Genomic DNA, 21,765 nt, shown 5'->3' with positions numbered 1-21,765 from the left:
TTCCCCCACCCCCGAATTGTTTTTACTTAGCATTTCAAAATGCTTCAATGACTAAAACTGGGCTCATCTTATATCTAAGGAGGAATAAGAGCTACCTTAGATTAAAAAGACAATAAGAAATTACAGAAAAAGGATTATGTATATTATAAGAGATCTTTGTTCAAGTTCTACTCCTTTCTTTCTCTACTTACTATCCATCTGATATTGGGCAAGTCATTTAGCTTTTCTAAACCTCAGTTTCCTCATTTGCAAAAATAGGTGGTTGGCAGGAGCAGTTAGGTAGCACAGTGAATAGTGCATCAGGTCTAGAGACAGCAGAGGACTTGATTTGAAAGCTGACCTCATGTACTTCCTAGTTGCAAGACCTGAGCAAGTCACTTAACCCTGATTGCCTAGTTCTAAGACAGAAGATAAGAGTTTTGGTTTTTTTTTTAAAAGGTGTTTTGACTAGGTGGCTTATAAGGTTCCCTCAAGTACTAAATCTATTATCTGTGGTTCTGTGATCCAGTGACTGTGTGACCCTAGATAAGTTACTTAGCCTTAGTGCCTCAGGACCAACTCTTAGACAATAAATTGCAGAAGAGTTGATCTGCATTAGAAGAACAATTTTCTCACTAGGATGTCACAAGATCCTTGTTTCTTTCACTTTCTTCCCTCTACCTCAATGGCCCAATATTAAGTTTTAGGTATAACTTTTCCTATTTATCCTTACTTTGCAAATATTTGTTTGCATCTTGTCTTCCCCATTAGATTTTAAATTCCTTGAAGGTAGGCACTGTCTTTTGCCTCTTTGGGGGGGCTTAGCATAGTGCCTGGCAAATAAATGCCTGTTTAACAAATGTTTATTACTGGAAAAGTATCCTGCGTTTTGTCCTAATTTACTTTTTGTTGACTTTGTTCCTGGTCATAACACATACTACATCCATATACTCTGCTCCAACTAAGCTGGATCACTCTTTGTCCTCTGTTCACATTCTGCCTCCTTCTGTGTCCATGTGTCATCCCCTCTCTTGTGCCCCAAATGGACCCTATTCTCAATCTCAGCACTAATAATTTTTGGAAATCACTCCCATTCTTCGAGGATTTCTTCCATGAATCCTTCCCTAAGAACACTCCCTACTTCTGCAATTGAAAGTGATCCCCTACCACTCCAATATCCCCAAACATTTCTTCACTTATCTCCCTCTCTTGTATCATAGCTACTATAACAAATTGTAAACTCCTTAAGAACTGCTCCTGGACTACATCTATCCTTGTCAGTTGGTCAGTTAACATATTTATTTAGCACTTTTAATTCCATCATACGTGCCTACCAACACCATCATGATTTTAAGGAGGGTGAGTTTTGGTTTATTTTGTTTTGTTTTTTATATGAGCCTATGATTTCATCTATATAGGGAATTCCTGGCATGGGAACTCTTTCAGAAATGCAGATCAGCAACTTGTCTCTAACATGTAGTCTTTGAGAATTACCTGGCACCCCAAGAAGTTAAGTTACTATTTGTTTTTCTATTTTCTTTTTTTAAAAACCCTTACTTTCTGTCTTAGTAATAACTGTCATAAGGGCAAAGGCTAGACAAAGGGGTTAAGTGACTCGCCCAGAGTCATTTAGCTAGTAAGTATTTGAGGCCAGATTTGAAACCAAGATCTGTATCCCCTCAGCCACCTAGCTGCCCACAAAGTTACTATTTGTTAGAGAGGCAGGACTTAAACACAGGTCTTCCTGATTCCAAAATCAGCTTTGTATTAATTATACCACATTGCCTTTAGCCTTGCATATAGTAGGTACTTAACATTTGTTGAATTGAAGGGCTGCCCCTAATGTGTATCTGCTAAAAACAAACTTTTAAATGATTTTGAAAATTCTTCCGTGTTTCACACAATTATATCTCTATGGGTTTTCTTTTTTGCACAGCTCTCTGCTGGGAAAAATTGAGGATATGCTATTAGTGAGGTGTAAACAAAGTTGTAGTCTAATGCAAGACATGGCAGGTGAAAGATGAAAGCATATGTATTTATTAAGCAATTCATGCCAATTGTATAAGAAATTGGGACCAGATCTCCTCAGCCTGGGGCTGGACCCCAACTATAGGAGAAGACAGATTTTTATGCAGTAAAAACAATCAAATAAAAATAATTAATTAAAACAAAGCAATTAACCAGTATACAAAATTAAGTAATCTGATTTCAGATTGGAGGGAAGATTAGGGATTTTCCAAATTGGGAGGGGGAGAGCAAACAGGTGCAGTTCCTTGAAATCAGAATAAAAAGATACCCCACTCCCCCTAAGTTCTATTCAATCAGAAGCACATGAAAACCATAACTAGTTGGGTTGCTTGAGATGTATAATTGTGAAAAACTCCTTGTATCATTCTTTGGATCGGATCAGCATGACACAGTTCCTTAGATAAAGGTCTAAGCAGCAGGTAGAGGTAGTCTAGTTTCTTAGCCAAGCTGGGCTAGGTTTAGACAATGCAATAAAGTGCTTCCCAATTTCCACAATTGAATAAAATGTTCTCACAGGACAGAAATTGGATTAGACCCATAATTGAATAGAAAGGGAACTAAGCTAGCTCTAGAATTGAATCACAAGATGGTGTCAGCGTGGTTCACGAAATCCCTACTACCACTTGCTGTTCTAATTTCCTCAAAAGAAATCAAATTACAACGAATAACAATACACTTAAAACTTTTTTGTTTTACATGATTACACATGTAAATTTTACATGAGATTGCTTACCATCTCAAAGCAAGTAGGGAGCTGAGGTGGAGAGGGAAAGGGAGAGAATTTGAGACTCAATATTCTTTGAAACATGTTGAAAGCTTTTTACGTGTAATTGGGGAAGAATAAAATAAAAACGAATGCTAAAAATAATTTCTATTGATATTTTTGTTTTTATGTCAATAAAATTTCTCCCAGTATTCTCTCTCCCTTTCCAGATAGCCATCCCATATAAGGAATAATAGTTTTCAAAGAAAAAATCAGCCAAACTGATCAATACATTGAAAACATCTGAAAATATATGAGATGTACCATTCCAAGAGACCAAGAGGGTCTCTTCTCAGTCTTTTCTTTGGAGCTATGCCTGGCCTTTGTAATTACGTAATATTCACTTTCAATTGTTTTGTGTTTATTCTTTCCATTTATGATGTTTTATGAACACTTAGACTTCAGAAATCTAGAAAATTAGGTCTTTATTGCATTGTTGTTGACTATCTCGACTTAAGAAAGCAGATTAAATTTTAAAACGTGTGTGCAGGCATTCCCCCCATTGCTGGTTGTTAAACATTTGCTAACATTCTCTTCCTCCTCATTGCTTTATAAGCATTGCTTGAGCTCAGCAGGAGTGTAGGGGGAAAGCTGAGGGACAGAAATCATCACCAGATTGCAGGACTAGTGATTTGGGCTAGCAGCAGCTGCAGCAACAAAAGCGGGCATTTATATAAGCTTTTAAGGTTTTCAAGGTGCTTTACCTGCAGTACCTCATTTGAGCCTTCTAGCACTCCAGAGCAAGAGGAACCCAGGAGGGTTTATGAGAGGGTGTGGAGGAGTAGCCGAAGCCAGCCCAGATGGAATTGGGCTGGCTTTCAGGCCTTGCAGAGAGGTTAGGGATGCTATGGTGAGATTTGTTTATGACTTCTTCTTGGTAAAAAGGCTGTGAGTTAGAGTCCTATTTTGTGGGGGTATACCTAGACATTGAAATAGAACTCTGGAGAAAAATTTTCTGGAGAATTTTTCATCCCTTAAAGCAAATTTTAAAAAAATGTTCTAACTTGAAAGAGGGAACTTGTACTATTGGCCAAAGTATAGGCAAGCAAAATTTTCTAATAACACTTACAGCATTTCGTATATTGTTGGGAGGCCCAAGTTTTGAAGGTTTAAAGCTCTATGTGTATTAGGTATTAGTCTAAGAATGAGAAACTGAGCAAAGACTCATAAGTGAGGCTTCTTTAAGATACCCTCTCAAATTCCCTTTACAAAAATTCAGTTGTGAACAAGCACATAAAATACATTTTTCTTAATTTGCCCATTATCCTTATATGATTATGACTCAAAATGGCTAAAGTATAAGGAGAGATAGATTCTAAGAGGATTAAGGAAGAAAAAAGTTTGTGACATATTACTGATTTTTTAACTACTCCAAATCTAGTGCCATCTTAAGATCAATTAAGATTTATCTTATTTTTACATAAATAGTGTGAATTTAAAATGAACCGATAACAATTTTGAAATAATTTAGATTAAAATAAAAATTTTAAATGTGTTAATTTAATAATGGTTTGAATGCAAAAGTTTATTTTCCAGAGCTCTAGCAGCATGCATTTATTTAATTTTCTTGCAGAGAGGAAACAGCGGCTTTTCTCATTGGGTCATTTTTTCATCTCTTTCATTTTATTTCTTTTGACAATCTGTACTCATAGAACTTTCATTGACTTGAGGATGCATCTAAAAGCTTTTCAGACTCACAATATAATCAATAAAACACTTTTTATCTTCCTTAGTGCTTTGAAACTTGATGAAAGATGAAAAAAACAAATTAATTTGTTCTATATTTTGTTCAATAGGGATTGAACCCACAACAGATGAATATTATAATGAAAAATAAATTGAATGAAAACTTAAAATAGATATTAAGATGATTTTGGTTCCTTGAACATTTTAATTTTTTTTAATTATTTCCTCTTTAAAAAATTTGCCTATCATTTATTTCTTTTATCTGCCATCCTTCTTTGGCCCCTGTTAACCTGTGGAAAAGAAAGAAAAGAAAAACTCTTGTAACAAAGGGTTGCCTAGTAAAACAAAACAAACTTCCACACTGGTGATCCTCTCTCTGTTGTGAGGTGAGTAGCATTCTTCATCATAGTTACATCAGTTTATGCACCCCTTTCCAAGTTTCTCTGAAACTGTCTCCATTATTCTTAAGGCACAATAATATAGCATTACATTCACATGTTACAATTTTTCAGCCATTCCCCAAGTGATGGCCACGTCCTTAGTTGCCAGGTCTTTATCACTACAAAAGAGCTGCTATAAATATTATATATATATGTTATATAAAACACATTTAACAAGTATATACATATGTGTGATAAATATGTATACAGTGTGGGGGGGATGAGAGGAGAGAAATAAACTTGTTCTCTCTATTTGATCTCTTTGAGGTATAAGCCTAATAATGGTATCACTGAGTTAGAATATGCACACTTTAATGACCCTTGAATTTAATAGTTTTCTTCCCCATCCCTCCAAGGATTTTGAGTTGTTTTTAAAAATACATGTGATTTATTTATTTTTAACATTTAAAATCTTTATCTCCAAATTCTGTCCCTCTTTCCTGTTGCTCTGCCACCCACTGAGAACATAAGCAATATGATATCAATTTCCTAAGCCTTATAGTACCCACCTCCAAAGCAAGAAAAGTAAAGAAAGGAAGAAAACTACACTTCATTGTTCAATTTGGAGTTCATCAGTACTTTCTCATGAGGTAGACAGCATTTTTCATCATGAGCTGAATCTGATAGGTTTCTGGCCAATGTAATCCAGTTTGCTGTTAGCCCTCATTCCTAATTTCTATCCAGTCATATTTTCTTCCATTATGCTTCCATGATGTTTTCTATGATGCTAGCCTTCCTATTTTCCGTCTTCCCCCCAACTATTAGAGAGCTGTACCACTCATTCTGGGTCTTGGCTTTGCTGGGGAAGCTGAGATTCTATTTATTGGTAAATTCATACTTTACTAATAAATCAAATGTGCTTGGACCTTTGCTCCTCACCTCAGATTTTTATTAAATCCTATTGAGATAAGATAATGCAGAAAAAGTGTCTTATAAACTATAAAATGGCATATAAATGTCACTTGGCAGAGTGGAAGGAGCACAGAAAGCCTGGGTTTGAATCCTGGGTCAGTCAGTTACTACTTGTGTCACCTTGGAAAAGTCACTTAGCCACTATAAAGATCAATTTCTTCATCTGTGAAACGAGGCACTTGGACTAGAGGAGTGGTTTGGAGGGTTTTTTTTTTGTTTGTTTTTTGTTTTTGGTCGGTGAACTAATTTCAGTGGCAACAAAAAAGTTTTGTGAAAACCATTAATATGTTACTCATAATATTATTTACTACGTAAGGAGCCATTAAATAATTTTATCATGGGGGCAGTTAGGTGGCTCAGTGGACTGTGAACCAGGCTTGGAGATGGGAAGTCCTGGGTTCAAATCAGACATTTCCTAATTGATTGACCCTGGACAAGTTAGCACCATTGCTTAACTCTTAAAACTCTTCTGTCTTGGAACCAATAATCCTTTGGACCAGTGTCATGCACCAACAAGAGGGCTGCAAACCACTAAACTGCATGAGATTTAAGGCCCCTTTTAGTTCTAAATTCTATGATCTGATGATTCTTTCTACAAAGACCTATGGGTTCTTGGATACAGTAAAGCAGCCCAAACCTCCCCTGGAACTCACTGGATGGTTTTAGAGACTTTTTGTGGCCAAGATCTTCACTATCATGAGTCTAGCCTGATGATGAGTTTATCTAAACTTAGCTGGACTTTTCTTTGGAAGACAGACACACTGACCATCATGAAGGCTTTACTTGAATCCCTGTTGGGGAGTAGGGTCTGGCAAAGCTTGAACTCTCCTGGCAAACTCAGGGTCACTTTCTTAAGGCATCAGGATAAGACTCTAAGCGAGTTATTCTTCTTCTTAAATAAATGTAGAACATTTGTTAACCCACTGAAGTATTTTACTAGACTGTCTCTCCTCAAGAGACATCATTATTTTTTCCTACTTGTACTACATAAATTTGGTGAATGATTGCTTTCCAGACCATTTATGTTTATAATATTGACTTTGTTGTTTTCTGTTCTGTCTTTCAGGATTTTGACTATATTCTCTCAGATATAGTCCAAGAACAATTTCAAGAAATAGTCAGCTTTTTAAGGTACTGTCTAAGGGTAGTACTTCAAAACTTCAAGGATATGTGTTATTTTGATGGCATGAACATCCCTTTCCCATTGCAGATTGCAACCCCTCTCTGCCATTGCAGATTATCTTCATAAACTTCAGAAGTGGAAGAAACTCACCACTCAGTGTTCATTGTTCTTGTGACGAGTATCTCAAACTCAGATTGATCCTAGGCAGCATCATACAGTGGAAAGATTAATGGATTTGGAGTCAGAGGACCTGGGCACAGATGACCTCAAAGACTTTCCAAATCAAAGTCTATTATCCTGTGACCTATGCTTAATGGAAAACCCTTCAAGATGGGTAGAACCTGTCAGAACTGGTAGAATGCCAGCTTAGCTTTTGAGAAGCCATGTTGGAATGAAGCCCTGGACAAAGACTGGAGCAGAGAAGTTGATTAAAGGGGAAATGGTTAAAATCAACATTTGGGACACAGAGCTGAAATGTAGATGGGTTTTATATACTTATACCATTTTGATAGCCTACCTTAAGAAACTGGCATGTCACTTAACCCCATTGCCTAGCCTTTGCTGCTCTTCTGTCTTAGAATTAAAATTGGGAGAGGGGGGTGCTCAGTGGCTCAGTGGCTCAGTGGATAGGGAGCCAGATCTAGACAAAGGAGATCCTGGGTTCAAGTCTGGCTATGTGATCCTACTCCCATTGCCTACCTCTATCCACTTTCTCCCAATACTTAGTATTGATTCTAAAACAGATTGATAGGGTTAAAAAAATTGATGCTGAGACAGAACATAATGGTTTAAAAAAATAAATTGGCATGTCTTAAAAGTTCATTTTATAGAGACTTAAACTTATTGGTGGAGGTCAAGGAAATAAGCATTTATAAAGCCCCTATTATGTGTCAGGTTCTATGCTTAGTGTTTTTTTTTTAATTTTCTTTATTTTATTCTAGTAACAAATGTATACATAAGTTTCCCAAGGTTACATGATTCTTGTTATCTCCTTCCCCTCTTCCCCTTCCTGCTTCTGGAGTTAAGCAATTCTACTAGGTTTTACATGTATTTTCACTAAAATCCCATTTCCACATTATTCATTTTTTAATAGAATAATCTTGTAAAACCAAAACTCCACATCCTACACCCAAATAACCAAGTGATAAATCAAATATTTTCTTCTGCATTTCTACTCCCACAGCTCTTTCTCTGGATGTGGATAACATTTTTTCTCCAAAGCCCCACAGAATTGTCCTGGTTCATTGTATTGCTCTTAGTATGTGCTGTGTTTTTATTTTTAAAAATATTTTTCCATGTTTACATGATTCATTTTCTTTCCCTCCCTTCTTCCCCCACTTCCAGAGCCAATAAGCCCTTCCACTGGGTTATACAAATGTTATCACATATCTATTTCCATATTATTCACTTTTTGTACTAAGTGTTTTAGCAAATATCTCAAGTCAAACAGGCAGTAAGCATCAGAACTAGTATTCAAACTCTGATCCTCAGATTCCAAATCCATCACTCTTTCCACTCAGATTTGAAAGTTCTAATATGTGCTAATAATATATCAATAAGCTATACTAATAAAAATAGGTTTGTGTAGCATTATTAGGCTTGCAAAGAGCTTTATAAAAATGACCTCATTTTATCTTCACAGCAATGTTGGAAAGTAGGAATTTTTATCACATTTTATAGATGAAGGAACTGAAGCAGAGTTTAAATGACTTGCCCAGGGTCACCTTGCTAGTTTCTGAGTCCAGATTTGAACTCAAGCTTTCTGGACTTCAGATTCAGGGCTCTGTCCTTTAGTAAATCCTGTAAATACTCAAACAAAAGGTGCTAAGCTTTCACAAATTGAAAGTGTGACACCTAGAGGATATTCGGGTTTGGAAAAAAATCCTGCTGAAAGTCAAAAATGAGAGGATGAAAGTATTGTCTAAGGGCAGAAATAAGAGGATCAAGGTCTAGTAATAGGAACCTATGATAAAATACTGAAGAGTTATGAAAATGCAGAATGATTTTCCATAATGGAACTCCTAGGGCCATTAAAATAGCATCCCATTTATAAATATCTTAGAGTCTTAAAACTCCACACATTATAATTTGTTCTAAATCGAAACATAGCATTATGAACAAAATCCAATAGCTAGACAAAATGCTAAAGAAAACTGTCAGCTTGCACCTGCTGGTGAGCCATATCATTGCCTATGGCTATAAATCGACTATTTCAAGATTCCAAAATCAGTTTCTAAAAGTTCCAACTTGTTTTATATAGACAAGCTGGTATTCCTCTTAGCTCTCAGGCTGTTAGCTGCCTTGGGGTCACTGAGTGTTTTCAGTTATCATAATTCTGTAAATATGATTTAGATACTCCTTCAAGGTTAAGTAGGAGCCCAAACCAAATAGAAACATACTTAATTGAGAATGAATAGTAATTTTGTATGATGGAAAAATAGATAGGCAACAGAATTCATCCTTGGTCTCCTCCCCACCCAAATATACAAAATGGGGCAAAGCTGCTAAAGATACTGAAGTGAAAGAAACAACTACTAGGGATAATCAAGGACTGGGAAAAATTCCCCTTATTTAAAAATGTTTTAAATTTAAACTTAAATTATTAGATATTATATAAACAACATAAGCAATAGTATTTATATAATACATTATATATAAATATAATATAATATATTAAAATATGTTTAAAGTTTCTGTACTTAAATATCAAAAAGGAGAATTTCTACACACATAGCAGAACCCAAAAAGGAGATTCTTTGTGAAAATGTGAATCTCTATTTCATACTTCTCACTTTAAAAAAATTTTAATAGGGGCAACTAGGTGGGTCCATGAATAGTCAGAGCTAGCATCAGGAAGACCTGGATTAAAATCTGACCTCAGATACTTCCAGTCATTTAACCTTAATTGCCTCCTTTAAAATCTATCATTGTCATGAATTCAGCATCATGGCACTACTACTACTACTACTGTTTAATACTACCATAACCACCACTACTACTATGTAATAACTAACATTTATATAATGCTTACTACAGCCAGGCATTGTGATAAATGCTTTACAATAAATAACAAAACCAATCCTTAATACTGATTCTAAAACAGGAGGTAAAGATTCTTTTAAAAAGTATATGGTCTCCACATTACTTTCAAAACTATCCTGCTTATATGTACTCCTTCTGAACTTCCTTCTTCTCTGTTCATTAAAAAAGTCTCAGTGTTCTTCCCTTTTCTTTTTTGTCATCACTTTTGTTAACAGCCTCTTGGCTCCCTCCCTCTAATTAAGAGGAAAACCCCCAAATCTGATTAGATAAATCCATACCCCAAACCCCTGACAGAATAATGACAATAGTATAGCTACCCATAAAAGGGTCAGGACCAAAAGAGAGAGGTACCCAGCTCTCTGAGAATCACAGAGAGCTCAGAGATAGGACAGAGCCCATGACCAGTGGGGATGAAGATGTAACTGATGGTACTTGATTCTCTCTGCTAAGTCCAAGCATTTGGTCAGCAGTGTCCTCTGGTGGTAAAATACAAAATGTTTAAATATACCATTGGCAATTTAACTTTTCTTACAAAAAGAAAATTTGAAATGAAAATGTAGCAAACATTTGTTAAGCATCTACTGTTTGCCATGTGCTAGCCTTCCCTTAGGAAGCTTATAACTAATGCATAATATGGACATAAATCCATGGTGTTGTGAGAGGACAAAGGAGAGCTCTAGAAAAAGTGTTCCAAAATTTTTGAGGAGGAAAAGATTTTTAAAGATATAGGAAGAGCTATCTATGAGACCATGCTAAAACAATATAAAATGACTACTAAGGAGTATGCCATAGCTCTCTTTAAGCATTTTGAAAGGATGTCATAGGAAAGATGTCTTAAAGTAATTTTACTTGGCTCCAGAGCCAAGATATATGAGGACAAGCTTCAGAGAGGAAGATTTCAGCTGGCTGTAAGAAAAAAACTTTGACAATTAGTGCTGAACACCCATGGAATGGACTATTTTCATAGCTGTTGAGTTTCCTGGCACTAGAGGTTTCTACATAATGACTGAATGACTACTTGTTTAAGAATCCTTTGGAGATGATTTCAGTCCAGAAGTGGATTGGACTAGATTGTTTTGGAGATCCCTTTCAAATCTAAGATTGTACAATTCTGTGAAAAGAACCTTCCATGTATTTATTATCAGAACACAGAAGGACTAGGATGGTATCCAATCTAGTTTAGTTTCAGAAGGGTATGTCCTGGATTTGAAACAGTTGGATTAAGATTAATAATCTCACATCAGAATCAATGGTGAATTTTAGTTCTTTTGATGACTTAATTTTATTTTTGTGGAAAAGAGAGAAAAATGTATTTTTCACAGATTCCCTTAGGCTGAAGGAACACCATGTGCTCTTATTAGGATTAGGTCTGTGAAAAACAAATTGGGGAGCACATAGGTGGCTCACTGGATAGAGAGCCACAGCTAGAGACAGGAAGTCTTGGGTTCAAATTTGGCCTTAGATACTTCCTAGTTTTGTGACTCTGGGCAAGTCACTTAACATCCATTGCTTAGCTCTTTTGCCTTGGAACTGATACTTGGTGTTGGTTCTAAAACAAAAGGTAAGAAAAAAAATAAAACAAAAGGTAAGGTTTTTTTTAAAGAAAAATGAACATAAACAAACAAAAAAAACTGCTTTCAATCTGTCAATGCCATGAATTCAGCATCAGAACATTAGTATTACTACTACTATTACTATTGCCACCATAGCTAACATTTATATAATGCTTACTATGAGCCAATCACTGTGATTAATCTTTTCCAGGTAATAATGATAATAAGAGTGAACATTTATAAAGTGCTTATTATGAGTTGGGTGCTTTATGATGAATAATAGTAATTGCTAACATTTATGTAGCACTTACTAGATACCAGACACTACTTAATGCTTTACAGTTATAGTCTCATTTGATCTTTACAACAACCTGGGAAGTAGGTGCTTTTGGAATCCCCATTTTACAAATGAGAAAACTGAGGCAAGTGAGTGTCCAGAATATTCCATTCACAGTTTGTGCTCATGCCTCCAAAGAACGAATATAATTTGGCAAATGAGAACATGACAGGAAAATGACATTTTCTCTCCATATTTATATGGAGTAAATAGCCTTGGACAGCACGGAATGATTCTGCTGCCAGGCTATGGATAGGTTCTGAAGTGAGGGTGTTTCACTGCAATTCAAAGGCTATCCCCTTCTTATTTCCTCACTTCTGTAACATTCACTTGGTTCCTCCCTTTGATTTAAAATTGTGAGCTAACAAACATAGACCTCTCATATCCTTTCCTGAGTATTTTAATGCTTTGGGGATTATCCTCAGGGCATTGATCCAGAGCTAAAGAAGAAGACTTTAGAGCACAAGCAGGTCAGTAAATAATTATTGAAGGAATCAAGAAATGGAATTCTGTCCTTAAGATAAAAGGGCAGAGTAGAAAGAACATCCACTCTGGAGTCAGGGGACACAGGTTTGAATCTCAGCTCAGCCTCTTCCTCATTGCACTTACTATGCTTGCTTTTCTGACTTCCTAGCTTACTAGCTGCCAATCACATTCTTTTTACAGAAGAGGCAACTAAGGCTCAGAGAGGCTATGTGACTTACTTGATGTTAAAATGATGGTAATGGGGGGGGGGAGCTGGGTAGCTCAGTGGATTGAGAGCCAGGCCTAGAGACGGGAGTTCCTAGGTTCAAATCTGACTTTGGACACTTCCCAGCTGTGTGACCCTGGGTAAGTCACTTGACCCCCATTGCCTAGCCCTTACCACTCTTCTGCCTTGAAGCCTTTACACAGTATTGACTCCAAGATGGAAGGTAAGGGTTTAAAAAATAAAAAAATAAATAAAATGATGGTAGTGGCAGAGGGGTTGGTAATGATTCTGGCAGGGCTTGGTATAGAAGCTGGAAGAACGGAGAGACACTTGGAAAACTGGAAAGGGAAATGGAAAGAGAAGCTTAAAAGTAAAGGAGAGAGGGAATAGAGGGCATATGGGGGGGGGGGGAAAGGGCATTTTAGGAAGAATGATGGGGTCAAATGTCTCACAATTTAATCTGGTTCTAAACAGTTACTATAAAAAATGTCCACAAGGTGGTGCTCCAAAAATACCTTATTAAACTTTGGTCATAATATAGAGTTTTTAAATAGAATTTAAGGAATTTGTTTCCTTCCATATTGAATGATGCACTCTCTTAAATACACTGTAACAAACATTTGAAGGATTACCTGCAGCTAACAAACTTAAAAAAATATGTAAGATTGCTTGCCATCTTGGGGAGGGAGAAGGAAAGAGAGGTAGGGAAAGAATATGTCTCAAACTTAAAAAAAAAGAAACAAAAATTGTGAGTTGTTTTTTTTTATGTAATTGAGGGGGAAAAGTAAAATTTTAAAACAGTTATAAGAAAATAGTGCTTTGCACTAGAACATGAATGAATTTTTCAAAGTTAACACTAGGCCTTTTTCCAGGATATCTATTTTCCTCAGTTATTTTTATAATAAAACACAAATTTTATAATAATTTTATTTTATTATTAATTCATTTTATTATAAAATAAATTTTATAACAAAATGTTAATAAAATTCAAAATAATTTTCAGATCAAAAGCCAATGTATTATAGTAAAAATATTGTCTCTTTTTCACTATTAATAGCCTGGTCTTCCTGACAGTCTGTGCTCTCTTACCACATGCAATCTGAAGCTTTGCTGTATATAATTTACCCCAGTGCTATGAGCCCATTTGCTTTTCATCATTGAGATCAGGCACAAACATTAAGTAAATTACAGTTTAAGTTCCTCTAAATACATCAACATTTTTAATAGCATGGCATAATTTAGGACTTTGCACGAATTCATTCAGATTTGTTGCCTTGGCAGAACTATGCTCCTTTTTAAACTCCAATATAGTTAAACTATTGGAGAAGGAGACAGAAAGCCTGGAACTAATTCTGTCACTTACTTTGTGACCTTGAGTTAGTTACTAAAACCTCATTAAACCAGTTTTAAGGAGCAAATCCATGCGAAAATATTTTGTGAAGGGTTCATCAAGCATCATTATTGATAAATATTTATTAAGTGCCAAATATATTCCACACAGCATGCCAAGCTTAGGGATCCAGGGAAAGGCTGACAAAACAAATGAAAAAAAAAACAGCCTCCCTCTGTCCCCCAAAACTATAGTCCTTGCCCTCAGAAAGGTCACATTTTCATTTGGAAGATAATCTTCAAACAACCACGTATATACAAGACATATATATATATATAGTATGAATGGCAACTAATGTTCACAAATGTATTTCCATATGCCAATGGATCTGTCATCTCAATAATGTGGAGATTCATCTAGCAATGCAGATGGCGATCCATCTATGCCTAACCTTTCAAATTATTATCATTCATCATATTATTTGTCAAAGAGGCCATAAGGACACAATTACCCATTGCACTGATTTGGAAAGACATTCCTATTTATTTCTACCTAAAAACCAGTTTGTCAAACCACTACCATGTATCACTGTATTTGGCTCCCTAAATTACCATTGTACTGAAAACAGCCTTTTAGTAAAAACCACTTTTTGAATTATTAATTCATTCCAATGCATGGTGGGTTTTTTCCCTACTCTGAAGAATTGATTCTGAATTCAGTTTGCAAGGCTTTAGCCTAGAGCAGGTTTTGCTTAAGCTCTGAAAATCTGAAGCTTATTACAGCAATAGTGAAAGTTTTTTTAGGTAAAGTATTAACAAATGTGCTGTATTATTAAAGTGTACACCCTAGTGCATAGACCGGAATGGGTAGTGGAAATATTGTGAGATTACTTTTTGTTGATGAGGTTTTTCCTAATTACAGGCACAGTGAAGCTGTATGGTTATGTTCCCTTGATTGAATTCTGGGCTGCGTAGAAGTCAGTTTGGGAAGAATATGTGTTAATTTAAAACATTTCTTCAGAACAGTTCTCCACTGGCTCTCTGAATGGCCCCAAATCCTATGACACTAGCAATTCTTTGGCAATTTTTGGATATCTCTCTCTGTTAAAAAATTCTTCCTTTCACTGCCTTAACATCCACAACCCTGTAACTTTCACCAATTAGTTTTCCATGTTGGGTCCAAGCAGAATAAATATATCTAATCCATTTTCCATATGACCTCCATTCAAACATCTTGGACACAAAGTAGCCACCCTTTCACTTGTCTCCTCTACTCCAAGTTAAACCTCTCTATTTTCAGTAACTATTCATATAGCATGGCTTCAAGTCCCCCTCACTATTCTGGTCAGTTTATCAGAAGAGATTGAAGTTTGTCAATGCCATTCCAAAAATTTTGTGTCCAGAACTGAAGAGAAGACTCCAAATCTGACTATCTGACTAAGAGAATATTAAAAACAGTTATGTTCTTCATTTTTTACATACTTTTTCTTCTCCCCCTGCCCCCCCCAATAGCTGATGCACAATTCCACTGAGTTTTACATGTGTCATTGATCAAGACCTATTTCCATATTATTGATATTTGCACTAGAGTGATCATTTAGAGTCTACATCCCCAATCATGTCCCCATCAACCCATGTGATTAAGCAGTTGTTTTTCTTCTGTGTTTCTACTTCCACAGTTCTTCCTCTAAATGTAGATAGTGTTCTTTCTCATAAGTCCCTCAGAAATGTTTTGGATCATTGCATTGCTGCTAATAGAGAAGTCCATTACAATCAATTGTGCCACAGTGTATCAGTCTCTGTGTATAATGTTCTCCTGGTTCTGCTCCTTTCACTCTGCATCAAGTCCTGGAGGTCATTCCAGTTCACGTGGAATTCCTCCAGTTCATTATTCCTTTTAGCACAATAGTATTCTATCACCAAAAGAAAATTTGTTCAGCCATTCCCCAATTGACGGGCATCCCCTCATTTTCCAAATTTTTGCCACCACAAAGAGCACAGCTCTAAACATTTTTGCATGAGTCTTTTTCCTTATGATCTCTTTGGGGTATAAACCCAGCAATGGTATGACTGGATCAAATGTCAGGCAGTCTTTTAAAGCCCTTTGGACATAGTTCCAAATTACCATCCAGAATGGTTGGATCAATTCACCTATGTTCTTCATTTTGATGTACTTTCTTGTGTAATTCTTTTATTCCTTCTCCCTTTACGCTAGATTACAAATTCCCTGAGGAAAGAGGAAAAGCCTCTTGGGATAATTGAGTACCTTACAGTATGTAGCACAGTGCCATGCACATGATAAGTGTTCAGTAAATATTCATTAAATGAATCAATGAATAGAATTTTCTGTCCCTAAGACAGATGGTATCATGGAAAGAGCATTGGATTTGGAGTCAGAGGATCTGATTTTCAATTTCAGCTCTGCCGTTTACTAACTATATGATGCTGGGCAAATATTTAACCTCTTTGGAGCTCATACTAGATGCTGTCTAAGATTCTTTCAAGTTGTAAATCTATGACTTTATTATGACTTGGGTTTCAATGGAACACATGGAACCTTGAGAAGGTCCAGTCTTCTCTAGGCCTTGATTTTTTCATCTGGTTAATGAAAAGTTGAACTAGACAATTTTCAACTCTAATCATATGATACCAAAATTTCACAAAATCTTAAAACAAGTACTGTTAATTTTTAATGTAATCTTTAAAAAATGTATTGTGTAGAATGGCCAAGAAGTTAATGGAAAGGAAAGAAAAACATAGTTATCATCAACTGGAAATAAGTCCTAGAGTAATGTTGGGAATTAGATCCTCTATGTTTTAATAACAATCACAAACAATTGATTGACAAAGAACTTATTGATTAAGACTCCAAAGTTCTTACTTACATGATACTGGCCTGTGTTGAAATAAAGACTATGAGCTCATTTCTCAAATAAAGTTCAAGGGATCATTATCAGCCATATTTTACTATATAGCAATGCATCATTAAAGCAGAATTCATGAGATATTTATCAAAGTCTATCAGGTTGAAAAGTCATCAAGTTGGATTTTTTAAATCATAAAATGGTAAGTGGTATATATAGCTTTAAGCTATCCACTGGTAAACTGGTTCATCTTCCTAAACTCTAACATTTGTATTCTCTTTTCTCAATAGGCAGCTGCCAATATTTTCTTCCTGGACAGAAGAGAAGATTGATTTTCTTGTCCATTATTCCTTGCTCAGATACTACAGGTTGTTAGTTGTAAAGTTCTGCAGTTTATAAGATTTCTTATTGGATTCTGTTAATGATCCCTCTTAGCTGTAAAGATAAGAATGAGTTTGAGCACAATCTTATCAAGTTACCATGTCTTTGTTATTTAACCCCTAAATTAGATGCCCAAATCATCTCAGAAAGAGGCAAATCAAACTCATTAAAAAAAATCCATAGATAGATTCTGTCCAGCTCTCACTACTGGCTATTTAAATCTTTGAGTCAAAAGAACTTGGGTTCCATCTCACTTCAGACACTAGTTGTGTAACATTGGACAAGTGGCTTAACTTCTCTGTGCCTCAGTTTTCTCATTTCAAAATCATTTGGAAGGAGGTAGAGTAGATGGCTTTTAAGCCTTTTCTAATACTAAATCTACTATTTTGTGATTTCTCTCATTCATTTTCCTTTCTTCAATGCATTTGAAAGTCAACTATAGGTAAAAACTATTTCCAGAAGCTCTTCATATACTAAGACTGGTACAAGTCACTCATTTTTCTTTACTTCAAAATAAAATAGGGCAACCCAAGTTACTTTATCCCAGAATTGAGACCAATTTTAAATGTCCTACCTGTTCATTCTGGAATTTGCTATCTACCACTAAGAACTTTTCTCCCTTATAGAAAAACAGTTTGGGGTGGTAAGAGAAGTTAGTGGTGATTAAATCTCCCCCTGTTGGGAGAAGTGTAAGTTATTATGGTTAAGATGGGTTTGATGTGATATGTGGTCTAGCATATCAATCAATCAATCAACCAATAATAATTTATTAGATGCCAACTGTGTTCTAGACACTGTTCTAAGCAGTAGGGATACAAGTATGAAGAATGAAACATTTCCTTCCCCTAAGGGAATTGTAGATAGATCAGTAAAACTTTAATTCCAACCACTTTTGCAGAGCCTATCAATATAGTCCTATAAATAAACTATAATTTATCTCAGCCCCATAGAAAGAAATGCTCCTTCTCTGGCTCCTAGGGATTAAAGATCTGGCTCCAAACCATCTCCATGGTGCAAAGAATGGATAATTCAACCACTCCACTCCTACCTGCCCCCTCCGCAAGTGCTCCCTTGCCCTAGTAATTTTAGTGGCCTGGAGGGAGGGGGAAACTTTATTTCCAATATTCCTCAGTTGTCATTTTTTCCCCCTGTGAAGTTCCTTTACACTTGGGGTGTCATCTTTGTGGCTCTGCTATGAGCTTTTAAGTTTAGATTGTTTTTAAGCTAAGACAAGAAAAGAAAACCACAACATCCAAGGTTTCCCCTCCAGGGTCAAAGCAAGTCAAGCCAACAAGAATTTATTAAGGACATGCCATGTATTTATCATTAGGGATACAAAGACAAAATCTACCCTGGAGGACCTCATAGAGCTCACACTCACACTCACACTCCCACACTAAATGATAAACCATTTCTTCTACTTTGTGGTAAAAATGAGCAGTGACAGCTTTTCTTAAGGTTTTACTTGCTCTTTTTATAATGTGTGTGTTCTTTCCTGTTGTATATAGAACAGTAGCAAAAGAGGAAAGGAAATTATAACCATTTCCCAAATGTTGTAAGGGCAATTAGTGGGAACAACACAGTCATTATGGCCCCATGACAAAATATCAACATAACATCACACCCTATAAATGTGTGATTATTACTGTGGCACCTTAGAAGTTCAAAAACTGTCCAGTCATCTCATTTGTGTATATCGCTTAAAACAATCATGGAGGAGGAGTCCTAATGTTTTGACCAAACTAGTATAGTTTATAGTTCTTTATGGAAATCTCTTCAAATTATACTGTCATCTTCATTTGACTTAGAGGGTCCCAATAGCTATCCAAAAATATTTGAAGTGCTGGCATATGGGAAATAGAATAGACAAGTTCTACTTCCCCCTGAAGGCAGAAGTAGAAGCAGAGGGTAAAAGTGGCAAAAAACAGATTTAGGTTCAAGATAAGGAAAAACTCCCTAATAGAGTTGGGGAAAAGGAAACCTCAGCAGGTAGTGGGTTCCTGGATGGTGACAGTACCTGAGGTCCAGTGGATCAGATGGCCTCTGACGTATCATTTCTGAATTGTTTTATTTTCTTGTGACATATATTATTTAAATCGACTGGCTTTTTGTTGTTGTGTTTTCAGAATTCATCCAGTCATTAATTTAGAGTCGAAGAAACAAGTACCCAGGCATGAGTTAGTTTTTTGTTCTTAAGAAGCTCTGAGAAATGAATTTCCTGAGTCTTTTTCTTTTTCTCATTTTAGAACAATTTCAGTTAGTGGGTGCTGAAAAGTTTTTCTTAATGTGTAAAGGAAATCAAATGAACATTGGTGTTTATATATTTCCTGATAGAATTAGTTGTAGAAGTTTTGTCATTTCTCAGCGTTTCCTGAGCATCGTATTGGGGCAAATTACTGTAATTTGTGTTGTGGAGTCTATAATAAAAAAGAAATAGGAAACATGAGACCCACCTTCTTGCAACAAGGTTACAATCTAATTATAAAAATAGGAAACTTTTACAGGATAGAGAACTTTATATTGTGCCTAATGTATTTATTATTTAATTCTGTGAATTTCAGTTACTCATTTAACCTGTTGGATATGTCTAGGTAGATGTTCCACAAGTGATTCAAACAGAATATTTTCTCCTCAAATCCAACACTGTTACAAATATCCTTGTGGTCTTTGTGGTGTGATACCATAATATTCCATTTATATTTATTTTTATCCATTCTCTTAATGTGAATATTTAAAAATTTTTCATTTTTTTCTTTTCAAATAGAAGACCTGTGAATGTTTTTATGCAGCTAGAACTCTGGTTTATTTTTATGATGTTTGATAATATCATTCCAGCAATGGAATCCCTTGGTCCAATAAATGGTGATGTTTTGTGACTGATGACACATTGCTTTATTGCCATCATGTATTTCTAGTAGTCTGCACTTCCATTGATATCTGTTTCCCTATAACTCCATAATGATTTTATCTTTTGATTTTTTTCCATTCTAGTGAACGTAAATTAGACTTTTCTTGACATGAACCATTTTTCCATTTCTCATATTGTGAGAACATTGTAGCCTCTCTCAAACTTCAAGTTTTCCTTTCTGCTTTCAAACATACTCATCTCACCATTCTCCAAAAATCATCACTAGACCCTCCCTTCAAGTTATTTTCCTATATTTTTCTCCCTTTCTCTATCAATCTTCTAGAAAAAGCTATTTACATTTGCTGCTTTCACTTTCCATTACTCCTCAGCTCCTTTCATCCGGCTTCTGGCCTCATCACCTAACTGAAACTTCTCTCTTCAGAGTTCACAACAATCTCTTAATCTCTTACTTACAAAATCTGGTATTTTTTTTCCAGTTCTAATTTTTCTTGATCTATCTGTTGCATTTGACATTTTTGACTATCATCTTCTCCTAAATAATCTCTGTAGTTTTTTAATGACTCTACTTTCTCCTGGCTCCCCTCCTACCTGTATCACAAGTTCTTCTTGGTCTCCTTTGTTGACACAATATCCACACCATACCCCCTAAATATGGATGTTCCCAAGGCTCTGTCCTGGGCTCTCTTCTGTTCTCCTTCTGCAATCTTTTTCTTGTTAACCTCACGAGCTCCCATGAGTTTAATTATCATTGTTTTGCAGATAACTCATAAATTGATATATCTCATCCTTTCCCTTGAACTGCAATCATGCAACAGCAATTGACTATTGGCTATTAAAAGTTAGATGTTCCAGAGACACAGGAAACTCTGTCTGAACCCAAATTCATAATTTTCTCTCTCAAATTCACCTTGCAAATCCCTCTTCCAAAGTTCCTGGTTTCTGTCAAAAGCACTATCATTCTTCCAATCTGCCAAGTTCATATCCTCAGATATTATACTTAGCTTCTCATTCTTATAGCCAAAAATTGCCATTTCTATTTCTACAACTTCATTCACATCCAGTCTTTTCTCTCTGTTCACACAGCCACCACCTTAGTTCAGACTTCTCACTGGTCTTCCTCAAGTGTCTCACTGCTCCGGTTCAATCTCCATACTACTGCCAAAATGTTTTTCTGAAGCACAGATCTGATCATGGAACTCTCCCACTTAATTGACTTTAATGTTTCTCTATTTTTCTCTAGAATAAAATATTAACTTCTCTGTTTATAGCTTTTAAAGTCTTTAAGAACATTATCTCAACTCTTTGACTTGTCCTTAGACATGATGGTAAAGTTCTTATCTATCTCCTTTGCACATCCCTTCCTTTATGCCTGAAATGCTTCTCCATCATAGAATCCCTCTCTTCTTAAGTATCATCTCTTTTCACAATCCCCACTGCTGCTAGTGTTCTCTCTTTCTAAATTACTTCATATTTAACATATGTGTTTCTAGTTATATTTCTCTTTCTTTTTTATTCTGTATGCATTTATTTATGTTTAATCTTCCCAATTACAATTTATACTCCTTGCAAATAGGATATTTTTTTTGTATTTGTATCCCAAGTGCCTTGGACAGTGCCTGACACATTGTAGGAATTTAATAAACATTTGTTGATTAACTGATTGCATTTTCCTAATGACTAGGCGCTTTTACACCTTTTCTTATGGCTATTATTTCATCTTAAGGAAGAATTTTTTTGTCCACTGTTCCATTGGGAATCACTCTTAATA

General features: G+C 35.7%; 1 protein-coding gene across 4 annotated transcripts in view; it reads left to right on the top strand.

Moving 5' to 3' along the window:
* LOC103097375 (uncharacterized) overlaps nucleotides 1-21,765 on the top strand; it is a 150,492-nt gene that overhangs the window by 106,505 nt on the left and 22,222 nt on the right. For all 4 annotated transcript variants that reach the window (XM_007496430.3, XM_007496429.3, XM_056802642.1 and 1 more), the window contains 2 exons: nucleotides 6,875-6,939; nucleotides 17,038-17,115. In XM_007496430.3, the coding sequence (XP_007496492.1) occupies nucleotides 6,875-6,939; nucleotides 17,038-17,115 (143 nt within the window). The remainder of the gene's footprint in view (nucleotides 1-6,874; nucleotides 6,940-17,037; nucleotides 17,116-21,765) is intronic.

The sequence above is a fragment of the Monodelphis domestica genome, chromosome 6 (assembly GCF_027887165.1).
Source record: "Monodelphis domestica isolate mMonDom1 chromosome 6, mMonDom1.pri, whole genome shotgun sequence".
Taxonomy (NCBI): Eukaryota; Metazoa; Chordata; class Mammalia; order Didelphimorphia; family Didelphidae; genus Monodelphis; species Monodelphis domestica.
Note: the sequence above shows the minus strand (reverse complement) of the source record. Positions and strands in the feature narration are given on the sequence as shown.